Here is a 13600-nt window from a genome sequence, read left to right as displayed (position 1 = left end):
GCAGCATTTTACCTTTATTTGGATTTTTATTCTCTAGTTATTTATATTAACTCATTTTGTCTTTCCATTGTCTTTATAACTTGATACACTAAATAAAGCCCAGTTTTTGATTTGGATTGTCTGCTTGGAATCCTGTCTCTGCATTTTAATGTTTGGCCTTAGACAAGTTACTTCATTTCCAGTACTGTGGTGAGGATTGTAGAGAGTAGATATAATATGCCCGGCTTTTATTTTTCAGGTTCTCAATGAATGAGAGGTAGTCAGACTACAACTTCACTTTTGCTATGTTTTTGTACTGTTTAGACTCAATAATTAGAATGTTAAGCTTTTGATTTCTTCCTTTGTGCTTTGTCTTGGGTATAAAGTATAAAAAGGGAACCAAACATTGAAACTTTGAATACTTAAAGGTTATTTTAAAGAACAGTTTTTGGGTGGTGACCAGGGACCTTTTTCATTATTGAGTAAAATATGACCTAGTTGATAATAAGTGCTAATGTTACTGAAGTTACCACATAATATTACCGGCAATATAAAATTTGAGCTCACAGTTTTTGGACAAGAGATGTGATATTGGCATCACTTAATAGTCATAATTTATACTACAAATCTTCATTCATTTAACATTTATTCAGCAGGAGAAATACCTGACCTGGAGAAAAAAAAGAGCCTGTGTTCTAACCTTGGGGTATGTTTGTTATATAAGACCTGTTTATCAACACAATCATTTGTTAGTATTCCTGCCTAGGAATTTTGACATGGTATTTATTCATAGAACTCCTATTGAGAAATAAACTGAGAGGTTTCAAAACCCACAGTATAGAATTATAGATTATTTAGGTAATGAGGAAAAGCTACATGATTATTATGAACTTAATGTGTATTGCTTTATCAAAACTTCTAAGTTGTTAGTTAAACCAAAGGGTAATTTAAAAAATATGGTAATTTATTTCTGCTCTAACTGGATCAAACAATTATGAAAAGAACTGTATTTGGAATTAATCATTCATATCTTTTGGTCCACTCATTGATTAAGTTGTTAAGAAATAGTGAAAATGGGCAAAATTTAGGGGAAATGGGTTCACTAAAAAATGAAAATCTGTCCCTGGATTATGGATTCACCATCATAAGGTTTAATGTTTTATGTCTGAATTTTACTAGTTGGGGCTGATTGTTGTCCTAAAATATAACTTTTTTAATTAATTAAAGATTTGAGTGTTTTAAAACATGAACTTAAAGTCCTTGTTAATAGTTAAATCAGCATATTTAATAAAGCTCTTTAAATTTATTAAACTGTTGAAAATACTTCAACTTAACATCCATGATTTTCTCATAAGAGCTTGCTTCAGAATTTTTCTGGTCTTATACAACTTCTTTAAATTGATTTATCTTGAGCTATCAGTTGAACACAGGAAATCTGTTTATTAATCAGAGATTTTCAGTGTAATCTGATTGTAGGAAACTTCTACCACTATATCATTAGGGTCCTCAAGATTATTTTAAAATATTAAAATATATTGTCCAATTTGGTCTATTAGTGTTCACTTTTTTTTGGTTATCCTATCTTTGTAATGCTGGTCTTTAACTGCTGGTAAGTATAGAAAGGGATTTTGACAATTAGGTAAATTTTGCTACATTTTTTTCACTTTTATTGTGGATTTTTACTGTATGTTTATGATTTATATTTTTTATCAGAAATTGTTTTATATTTGGCAATAATCACTGATAAACTTTTATAAATCTTTTAAAGTACATGTCTGACTTTTTAAATTTTTTTAATTTGAAATGTCTGATGCCTTCCTTTTTTTATTAAGGCTGCAAGGTGTGACTGTTGTAAATCTCAAGGAACGCTTAAAGAGAGAGTGCAGTGGCGTGGAGAAATGAAACATTTCTGTGATCAACACTGCTTACTACGTTTCTACTGTCAGCAAAACGAGCCCAACATGACAACTCAGAAAGGACCTGAAAACTTACATTATGGTATGTAATAATTTAGGTAGTAACTTGAAAAACTTGTATAGCAGTGTTTAGTTTCTTAGATCTGAATTCAAACTAATGATAATGAATAGTTGATTTTGGATAACGCATAGTCCATTTTGTCTGGGTGGAGGTGCCCTGTATGATATTTCTGTAGGTGTATTGTTTTTTATTCTCTTTTAAAAATTTAGTGCTAGTTGAAAAAAATGGCAATTTTAAATGAAGACCAGTTTTAGGAAATTGTATGTGCTGGGAGTAGGTTGGGAGGAACAATGAAAACCCTTTAGAAGTTGTGACTTATTTAAGAGTTAAGCATAAGAACATAGTATTGAACCCAAAGCAATGAATATTTTCTGAGAGGACAGAATGGGAAAAGGGTTAATTCCACTTATTTAGCTTTGTATTTCAGCTCTCAAATTTGATACTTTTTACTTACAACGTTTTCTTCATTAACTATTTTAAAAAATCAGTAACATTTAATGAGAAATACAGATTTAGAAAATTCTGAAGAAAGTGATATTTGTCTTATTTTAAATTTGTTTGTTTTTAGATCAGGGTTGTCAGACGTCCCGAACCAAAATGACAGTAAGTATTGCTTAAGTAAAGTGCTAAATATTGATTTTTATAATGTGGGCATAAATAAATAGTCCAGTTTAATCTGATCATAATAAAAGATTTTTACTTTCCTCTCTTGGGACAGTTGAAGTATTTAGGTAAATTATCTAGTATTAAAACAGATACTTTCATATATGCTAAGGAATATAAAGGTGAATTAATTATGGCTTCTACCCACATTGGGGGAGATAGACATATAAATGGTATTTGAGTTGAAGTAACCATAATCTTTTTTTTTTTTTTTAAGATTTTATTTATTCATTTGAGAGAGAGATTGAGTGAGCATGAGCACAATTGGGGGTGAGGGTGGACGGACAAGCAGACTCCCCACTCATCTGACACATGGGGCTTGAACCCAGGACCCTGAGATCATGACCTAAGCCGAAGTCAGACAGTCAACCAACTGAGCCACCCAGATGCCTCAAAGTACCCATAATCTTTAAGGCAGTAGCAATACTATGTTTGAAATGATTGACTGAATGATTGTATTTGTTCCTGGTGGCTGTGAAAAAGCTTTAGAACAGTTGACTAGAAGGTTGCCAGATAGACAGTGATGAAAAGTAGGAGGAATGTGCTAAGGACATGCATAACTATTCATTAGGGCCAAACTTAAGGGACACCTGTGGTGGAATCATGGAAAATGAGGTAAAAGGATAGGCTGGGCCAGATTATTAATGGCTTTGAGTTTATGTTTCTCAAATAGGTATCTGAAGGTCTGTTTTGGGGGCCAGGACTTAACAAGTTTTTAAATATGAGAAATATTTCCATAATGTGTCCTGTGGATTTTTTTCTTTAGTCTTCGGTGTAATACATCAAATTCTGCTTTTATGTTAGCATTTTAAGACTTTTTATAGGTTGAAAGTGTCCATTTGTATGTAATGAATAAAGAGAAGAAGCAATGTTTTGCTATACTTTGAAGCATAGTGAGCCTGCCCTCTTGTATGCTGAGTAACAATAATCACCAGTATTGGAATATTGGTATTTCTGGCATCCGTATCCAAGGGAAGCTCTATAGGAGTCATTTATTGGCATTATATTAAGTCTCTGAGTTTTTGACCTGGTAAGAAAGAATAAATCAATGGTTTTTAGATCTGGCTACACATTTGGATCACCTGGGGAATTTCCAGAACTTTCCAATGCCTAGCCCCCAACTCAGAAATTCTGTGTTTTTGGAAAGTTCTTCAAGTGATTTTAATATGTAACCACAATTTAGGATCAATGACAAAGTTGAAAAATTAGTGATTTTACATTATTCTGTTCAGTTTTTGCTTTTGATGTTAATAGTTAAGAATCCTAGGAAAGTAAGAGTGCTTTCTCCCTTGCTTTACTCCCCTATATGTCATCCCCCCCCTTATGGAAATACATTTAAAATCAGATAATTCAGAAATACATCAAAATACTCAGCTGAATCATCTCATTTTAATACCAGGCACTTTTATCCATGATGAGGATATAAAGATGGTCACTCCATATTTTCACTTTGTAGCCATAAGGCAACTTCCAACCTTGTTTCAAATATGTAAGCTTTTGACCAAGGCTTTAAGGCCCACCTTCTACCAGCATAATATCAAATACTTTCTTCCTCTCCTAGCACTTGAACCACATTATATGACAGCCAGAAGGGTCTAGGGAAGGATAAATCAATGTGCCACTGCAATTATTGCCTTTTGTCTTATAAAAGCCCTTTCCCATCTTTTCTTTGTAAGCTTTTGAAATCTTTTAATTCCCTACCCATAAACTTCAAAGGGTGAGAGCTTAGCTGTATAATTTTGGACAAGTCCCTTTACACAAGTTCTTGGTGTGAATTTCTTGTTTGAAAAATGGGGATGAAGATAGTACCTACTTCAGGGTTATCACATAGTAAGTATTAAATACGTAGTAGCTGCTCTGTTCCAGACCTCATAAAGGCAGTATGTATAGTAGTTAAGAACATAGGCTTTGGTGTTAGGTTAATTTACTTGAATCCTGACCTCAGAACTTTTAGCTCTGTCATCTTTCCCAGGTTGTGTAACTTCCGAGCCTTAGTTTTCAGATGAGAAAATAAAGTGGGAGTGATTAAAAGGCCTACCTCTTGTAGTGTTAGGAGAATTAAATAACTCATTTCATGAGTTATGTAAATTTGGTGCTTTATGTAATGTCTTCGTCCATTTGAGCTGCTATAGCAATACCATAGGTGAGGTGGCTTACAAACAACAGGAATTATTTCTCACAGTTCTGGAGGCTAGGAAGTCTAAAATCAAGTTGCTAGCAGATAACAGTGTCTGGTGAGGGCCTGCTTCCAGGTTTATAAATAGCCATCTTTTCACTGTATCTTCATATGGTGGAAAGGGGTAAGGCATCTCTAGGATTGCTTAATGAGGGTATTAATCCCATTCATGAGGCCTCTGCTGTCATAATATAATCCCCATCTAATGGCCACACCTTCAGATACCATCACATTGGGTATTAGATTTCAACATATGAATTTTAGGGGGTATATATTATCTGTAGCACATAGTGTCTGGCATGAAGCAAATACTGAACAGATGGTAGCTTTTGTCATTATAATTTTATTTTGGGTCCTCCTTCAGTATTCATTATAAATAGAAGTAGATCTTGCTTGTTGAGAAGGAGAAAAGTAAGAAGCATTATCAAGTGTAGGTCTTCACTAGGTGGCATAGTTTATTTGACATGATGTAATGTTTCTAAATGACAGGAGGTAAAACCTTGAGTAATCTACAAAATGTATGATTTTGGACCCCTTGTTCTTATGTGGGGATTTTAGGGTATTTTCCAGCTTGGACCAGGCTTACCTAGTCTTGGTATGTAGTAGATACTCAATACCTATTTGTTACATTATTCTTCCCATTTTACAGTTGAGGAAATTGAGCCACAAGAGACTGAGTCACTTGCCCGATGTTACACAGCAGTAATTTTAGGACTAAATTCCCTAACTCCTTGTTTGTAGCTCTTTTTCTTAGCTGATTAATAATGTGGTTTGAAATCCTGATGAATCTAGAATAGTACCATCCCCGTGGCCATATGCATTATTTGTAACTCGTGAGATATCTACCTGAAACAGTCTTTTAAAAAATTTGTATCTTTCCATACCTTTAAATATGCACAGATAAATTTATTAAACAGTAAGTGCTTTAAGTACAATTGATCATCATTCATATTTGCAAATTTGCCTATTCTCTAAATGGTAGCCCCTAAATCAATACCCATGGCAATTTCAAAGAAATTTGCAGACATGGTGCAGATTGGTGAAAAACATGAGTCTCCTGAGGTGCATCTTCCTGCTGAGGTGGAACAAGGCAAGGCTTTCCCTTCTTGTCTCACTTCATCCTATAAGCAGGTGTCCTTTTCATAGTCAATTAGTACCACCTTTTTCATATTTTGTCCTTTTTGTTGGTGATCTTGCTTTATAAAAGATCCCCCAAGAATAGTGTTAAAAAGCCATATCTAGTGTTCCTAAGCACAGGAAGGCTACTCTGTGCCTTATGGAGGAAATGATGCATATTAGGTAAGCTTCATTCAGTTGGCAGTGAGTTTAATGTTCATGAATCAACAATATGGTACACTTAGAGAAAGGAATAAGAAATTCACCAGTCTGTAGATGAGGCAACTCTGAGTACTGAAGTAAAATCTATAGTACATGGTGAAGCTATGGAAAAGAAGGAAGAGTGATTATATTTATGGATTCATGGACTTAGGACTAATTAAAAAAAAAGTGAAACAGCATTGTTGTGAGGTTTTCAGCTTACACAGAGCATGTTACGCAGGCTCAGGAAAATGTTAAACCCTTCTTGCCTTGCTGGCTAGCTCACACATTTCAAGCAAAATGGTATGAAAAATGTTAAACTTGCATGCGAGGTGATTTCTGCAGATCAGGACCAGGATGCTTTGGAAGAATACCAGCCAAGTGTTAACACAGGAAGAAGGGATATACAGTTAAACAGATTTTCAACACTGATGGGACTGGCTTGCTTTCACAAGGTCAGTGGCAAATGAATGTATATGGTACAAGTGGTCTCCAAAGCACCTGACTTTAAATAGTTTAGAAACCATGCAACCTTGCTGTTGTGTGCCAATGCCAAGGATAACTTCAATCTCTCCTTGGTGCATAGAGCCCAAATCCATGAAAAATCCAGGGAAAAAACTGAACTATATGCCAGTCCATTAGAGGTGGAACAAAAAAAAGCATGAATGGTATCTAAAATATTCTGTGATTGGTTCTCCCAACTGCTTCATCCTAGAAGTTGAACATTGTCTCCAGAATGAAAACCTTGCATTTGAGGTTTTTTGAGGTTTTATTACTGGATGATTTCCATTGCCTTGAAGAACTCAAAAATGCCTATCTCAGTGTAGTTCCTTTCATGCCCCCAAACACTCTCTCTCTCATCCAGCCCCTCAATTAGGGCATAATTGAAGTTTCAAGACCTATTTCATGAGAAAGCTTTCGAGGCTCTCAACACCAACAAGGAAACCACCCTGATAGATTATTGGAAGTTAGTTACCATACGCAGCATTATTATGTTGGCACAGCTTAGGACAGCATCAAGCAGGCTACCATGAATAATTGGGAAAATGTTTGACCACACTGTGTGAAAAATTTCAAAGTTTTTGAAGGTGTCACAGGAAAAAAAAAAAAAAGTGTTAAAAACGTAATGTGTATTGCACCAAGTAAGTGAAGAAGGCTTTGGGGACGTGCAGGACGATATGGAGGAAGTTTGGTAGAGAAGGCAGTAGAGCCTACCAGTGAAGACCTTGGCAAGATGGCAAAACAAGGCGTCAAATTCAATGATGAAAGTCAGCCCAAGACTCCTAAGAATGGCCAAAATATTGGAATGGAATTCTGCCTTCGGAAGAATTGTCAGTGACATGGAAGAATATGACCCTATGCTGAACAAAGCTGCAATTTAAGCACCACTGTGGTTGCCCCTTATGTAAAGATGCTTTAAAAGATTTGAGGTGAAAAGCCAAGCAGACAGGCTGACTTCTTTTTTTGAAGCCAGTTTGGGAGGGAAAAGTGCTGACATTGTCAAGAAATTACAAGAGCCAAACTCTTGAGGTAGAACTGCCAGATGTCACCCTCTTCTTCCCTCACCAAGTCACCGACTTCTTCCTCTTCTGCAGAATAATTGCCATCAACCTTTCCCTTGGTTTTTATGGGCACGCCAAAGGTTGAGAGGTTTAACCACACAGTGCACTGCCCCATTGTACATCCTGCATGTCCACTAAGAGTAAGATGTTAATATTTTTATAAAATGTTCCATGTTTACTCTTTGGTTTTTTTTCCAGGACTTTATTTACATTAGTGTACAATATACAGTATGTGTTAACAGGACTGAGTATGAGTACCATATAGTATATGTGTACTGTATCTGTGTACTATGCAGGAGTGTACACATCTGAGTGAAAGTGTTAATAATCATAGTATACTACAGTACACAAAAATGCTGTAATCATGATATGTTATAAAGAAACACAGAGTATAATGATTTGTAAGAAATATATATGAAATCAAGTGTGTTTCAACAGAAACACTGTTATGTATTGATCTGTTGATGAAAATTTGTGACCAAAGGCTTGTAGGAACCTAACGTCGTATTTCCTTTTGGAGTTATGGTTCTGTATTCACTACTTAAGTATTCATGGTGACTGTCTAGAAGTTAAGTACCTCAAATATTCTGTATTCTCTACCTTTTTTCCTATATCAATATATGGAGAGCACCTATGTTTAGTCCCTTCTGGACAGATCTTTAGCTTATTTTAGATTGTGTATGTGTGTATGTGTGTCTGTGTGTGTTTTGCCCGGGAGGGGCGGGGTGTTCTCAATTGCAAATAATGCTACAGTGAACATGGTAAAAACATCTGAGAGACTATTATCTAGGACAGGTTTCTGAAATTGCAATTGCTGGGATATAAAAAATAGTTTGAAGTTTGATAATATGGTAATTCTTTTCATCATTTTTTTTTTTATCTTTTAAAATTTAGTAACATATATAAGCTGTTTATCCAGTAGAGGGAACTAGTGTGTATCAGGTGGCCATAATAACTAAGAATCTTTCTCAAATAAATTTAAAAGAACCTAATTATTTTCAAAATTCAGGCTAACAATCTTGTGTTTTTTACCTAAAAGTAAAAATTGTCTTTTTATGTTTTTTAAAAAATATCCATTGAGGTCACACAGTTCTGTAGAATGAATGATTTCTCCTGCTTTGTCAGTAGTTAGGACAGATTCACATTGATCCTTTCAGATTAAGACTATGGTAAACATAGTAATAATAACATAATTTGGTTATATTCTTAAACTTTTGTGTGTTCCCTCCACATGATCTAGAAACCAGATATTCATTAACACCGGGAAGTAATAAAAATTAGAGGCAAAAATAAAATGTTGCTCTTTGCTTCCTCTGTAGGGTTCAGCACCACCCCCTTCTCCAACACCTAACAAAGAGATGAAGAACAAAGCCGTTCTTTGCAAACCTTTAACAATGACGAAAGCTACTTATTGTAAACCTCACATGCAGACCAAATCTTGTCAGACAGGTAACTTAGGAAAATTTGACTTACATACTTCCCTATACTTAATACCTCACCTCCTGAAATTCATGCTTTTCTCAAATAATAGGCTATGGAATGTATTTGTTTTGGTCACTTTGTCATTTTCTGTTGATTTTGCTTATCTACATTTAGACATTACCTTGAGAATACAGCATTTTATTTAAAATAATTAATGAAAATCAGTCTCTGTTAAAGGCTCAGAATATAAATTATGTCACAGGTGAAAAAATGCTGTATCAAAAATTTCCTTGGGGCTAAGATTCACTAAAGTTACAGTAATCCCTCTGAGAAAATCATTTCTGTAAATGTGATCTGTAATGTTAACAGTTCTGTTTCCTTGTCAGAATGAGATGATATCATTCAATTATATATTTTTATGAGATTTAAATGTATTCTAATTGTTTGATTAGATAAATCTTTTTGCAAGGAATGTGAGGGGAATCTGATAGGATACCTGGAACTATATAATGTTTTTAAGGGATGTTTTCTTTGTATTTTAAAAAAAAAAGGCCTAAATTCTATTTTTCTGTCTTTATTAAAACAGTTACTGTATTTAGTTTTGTTTTTACCTTACCTAATTTTGTGAAAACAGGGAATTTGTTTTCTTTTTCTTTCTTTTTTTTAAGATTTTATTTATTTGAGAGAGAGAGAGAGAGCACAGCAGGGGGAGCAGCAGAGGGAGAGGGAGAGGCAGGCTCCCCACTGAGCAGGGAGCCTGACTTGGGGCTCGATCCCAGATCCCAGGACCCCGGGATCATGACCTGAGCCGGGATCAAGACCTGAGCCAAAGGCAGATGCTTAACTGACTGAGCCATCTAGGCGCCCCCAGGAATTTCTTTTAAAAGGGAAATGAGGCACTTAAATTTTTCTTTGTTACCAAATTTAACATTGAATAACTACGTATAAATGTTACTTAACATTGCTCCTTAAACACATTTTGTATTTTTAGATGATAATTGGAAGACAGAATATGTTCCAGTGCCTATCCCTGTGCCTGTGTATATCCCAGTACCGATGCACATGTACAGTCAGAATATTCCTGTTCCTACTACGGTTCCTGTTCCTGTAAGTCGGATTTTAAGGTTTTTTGTTTGTTTGTTTTTTGTTTTCATTTTGAGGTTTATCAGGCATTAGGTGGGAGAACAATGTAGTGAAGCTAGTAAAACAGGGTTGAGTCTTTGCCTTCATCAGTTAAACTTAGGTTTGGTTGAATCTGTCAGTGTTTGCTTTGTGTTTAATCAAGTATATGTTCATCCTTAAAGGTGAAGTTTAGCAAATGTCTGTGTCTGCTTTATGCATATATATATATATATATATATATATATATATAGTGTTTTATGTTTGAGTTCATTTTAGAGAAAAATATTTGTGAAGTTGTAAGTTTTAAAACTTAAACACGGAATAGAATTTCATATGAATTATGATTACATTATTTTGTCCTAAATCACTTGCAGTAAAGACACTATGCCAGGGCTTGGGAATCTTTCTCAAATAAATTTAAAAGAACCTAATTATTTTCAAATAAGGTATCATAGTACCCTGGGGACAGAGGTATCTTAAAAATTATTTTTCTTTAATTTTCATTTCAAAAAGTAGCTGCTTAATACTCTGAGCTTCCCTTGTTACAGTTGACATCTTAGTTTTGGTATGTGTTTTTTCCAAAGTATTATAAAGAAGATCATGTGTTAGAATAATTTTTAATTTGGGAAGTTATCTTTATTTATTTATTAGAGAGAGAGCACAAGGAAGAGCAGGTGGGAGGGGGAGAAGGGCAGGAGAGGGAGAAGCAGGCTCCCTGCTGAGCAGAGAGCCCGATGTGAGGCTCGATCCCAGGACCCTGGGATCATGACCTAAGCCGAAGGCAGACGCTTAACTGACTGAGCCACCCAGGCATGCCCCCCTCCTTTTTTTTTTTTTTTTTTTTTTTTTAAGATTTTTATTTTTAAGAGATCTCCACACCCAATGTAGTGCTCCAACTTACAATCCGAAGATCAAGAGTTGCACACTCCACTGATTGTACCAGCCAGGCACCCCCTGGAAAACTATCTTCTAATGTTGAGTAAACCTAACAGTAAATATTTTGGTTAATTAGGTGCCGGTTCCTGTTTTTCTGCCTGCCTCATTGGATAGCAGTGAGAAGATCCCTGCAGCAGTCGAGGAACTAAAAAGCAAAGTTTCTTCAGATCCTCTTGATACAGAGCTGCTTACAATGACAGATATGATAACTGAAGATGAGGGGAAAACAGAAGCTGCCAACATCAACAGTGAGTTGCACTATATTTCACTTTGTGAATAAGTTTATCATTGGTTTTCAGTAAGTGTTATAATTAATATAGTATGTTGCAGGACATATCATTATGTTTCACCTTGAAATGGGAGTGGGTGAGCATTGCAACAAAAATGTATTTTTGTATTAAGAGATCCATACTCTATCTAGCCACATGCTCTCTTATGCCATGCCCAGTTTTAATATATATATATATTTTAAGATTTTATTTATCAGAGAGAGAGAGACAGAGGTAGGCAGAGGGAGAAGCAGGCTCCTTGCTCACCAAGGAGCCTGATGTGAGACTCGATCCCAGGACCCTGGGATCATGACCTGAGCCGAAGGCAGACGCTTAACTGACTGAGCCACCCAGGCGTCCCCCCATGCCCAGTTTTAAGCAGGACTTTGTACAATTTGTACAGTCCCTGTTTTAATTGTAATCGGATTTGACTTGTAAAATCAACTCAGAATTATTCCTGTTTTAATGTACTAGCTCAGACACAAAAATAACTTGTTGGCTTTAATAATGATCCAAACACTTATTTTGTAATGGTTATCCCCAGTTTTGTTTTGTTGGCTATACTTAATAAAGTAATTTGCATTATCTAAACCACGGTTTATCCTAACTTCTGTTAGGGCAGTGTTTGCCAAATGGCATAAGTATGTTGTAGATGATTCTCTTAAGAGTATTTATTCCTACCCTTACTCCTCTGGTACCACCCAGAGACCTTTTTCAACCATGAGCTGCCTAATTCCCATTACCCTAGAGCACAATAGAAACACTAAAAATTTTATGTATTTCATAATGTGACAGTTTTTGTGGAGGACTTTGTTACAAATTAACTTAGTGGGTTGCAACCCGTGGTTTTGTTTATTTGTTTTTTAATGAAGTGAATGGGAAAATGTTAGTGTGAATCTCATCAAAAAGATACTGTTTTGTGAAACCTTTGTTTCCTGTGTGTGTCTGCTTGTCTCTCTGTCTCCTATCACCACCTTGAAATGGATAAAATGTGTATCTTACTGTGGGTTACAATATAAAAATGTTTGAAAGCAACTGATCAAAACATTAGAAAGCAGTTGTAATTGAATGATGTAGAAAACCTAGGTCACAATTCAAAAAGCGTATTGAAAATTGCAGTTATCCACCCTCATTAGTTTATTTTTGACAAGAGATACTCTGCATACCAGAGTTGGTTTACTATCAAAGCATGCCTATTAACTTTTTGAAAAGGGGCAGTCAGAAACTTAAAGGATTAAGTTTCTGTGTACTCATGATTATCTAACAATTATAAAATTTATAATAGTTTACATTTCAAGATTATATACCTTTTCCTTTTGTGACATATTAATATAAGTATTCTTGTTTTATATTTACAATTAAATGACTTCCTTTGCCAGATTAAATATAGGTGCTGTTCAGGTCTTCTATTTTGATTTCTAATGATCTTATGAATTGATTACAGGTGTAGTTATTGAAGCAGACATAATTGGTTCAGATCTCTTGAAGAACTCTGACCCAGAGACACAGTCTAATATGCCTGATGTACCATATGAACCAGACTTGGATATCGAAATAGATTTCCCCAGAGGTACTCTTACTTTATTCTTTAAGTGTGAAGTACAGTTATGGAATTTAGTTATGATCATTAATCATTTAATGTTTGTGTTCTTGCCTTTACTGTTTATATTTATCTTTTTTTTTTTTTTTTAACCCAAACAAAACTCAACGGTTAATTCCTGAAATGAGGCATAGGATTGAATTGAATAGAATTTCTTAGAGCCTGAAAAGACACTTTCTCAAAGTAATTCATTATAGAAAACTTTGTAGATAGAGTAAAGGATAAAGAAGTGATTGTTTCTTTTTTAAAAAATTAAATAAAATATTGACTATTTTTCATAGGACCTTTTTAAAATTAAGTTCACCTTCAAAAGGAAAAATTATTTTTAGGTCTTTTGTTGTAAAGGAAATGTGTTCTGTTTTTCATTATTTTCTTAATCTATTGATGGCTAATAAACCTGCCCAATAGAATGTAAAGCATTTTATTTTGAGACAGATTTGATATGTTGAAACAGATTTGTACTGAGATCATTTAGATCTTAGAATTGAATTTCAGGTTGTAATAGTTTTTCTGATATTATACATTTCCATGAAAGTTTCATGTTGTTATATTTATACATGTGTTTTATTTAAGAGTC

The 13600-nt window shown here is 34.7% G+C and overlaps 1 protein-coding gene across 3 annotated transcripts in view; it reads left to right on the top strand.

The window, feature by feature from the left end:
• The window catches only part of ZMYM2 (zinc finger MYM-type containing 2), a 77918-nt gene that overhangs the window by 41742 nt on the left and 22576 nt on the right, over positions 1-13600 (top strand). For all 3 annotated transcript variants that reach the window (XM_078070601.1, XM_078070600.1, XM_036097173.2), the window contains 6 exons: positions 1812-1977; positions 2525-2559; positions 8994-9123; positions 10088-10203; positions 11231-11402; positions 12868-12993. In XM_078070601.1, coding sequence (XP_077926727.1) covers positions 1812-1977; positions 2525-2559; positions 8994-9123; positions 10088-10203; positions 11231-11402; positions 12868-12993 — 745 coding nt within the window. The remainder of the gene's footprint in view (positions 1-1811; positions 1978-2524; positions 2560-8993; positions 9124-10087; positions 10204-11230; positions 11403-12867; positions 12994-13600) is intronic.

This window comes from Halichoerus grypus, chromosome 4, assembly GCF_964656455.1.
Source record: "Halichoerus grypus chromosome 4, mHalGry1.hap1.1, whole genome shotgun sequence".
NCBI lineage: Eukaryota > Metazoa > Chordata > Mammalia > Carnivora > Phocidae > Halichoerus > Halichoerus grypus.
The sequence above is the reverse complement of the archived record's forward strand: the minus strand, read 5'-3'. Positions and strand labels throughout refer to the sequence as shown.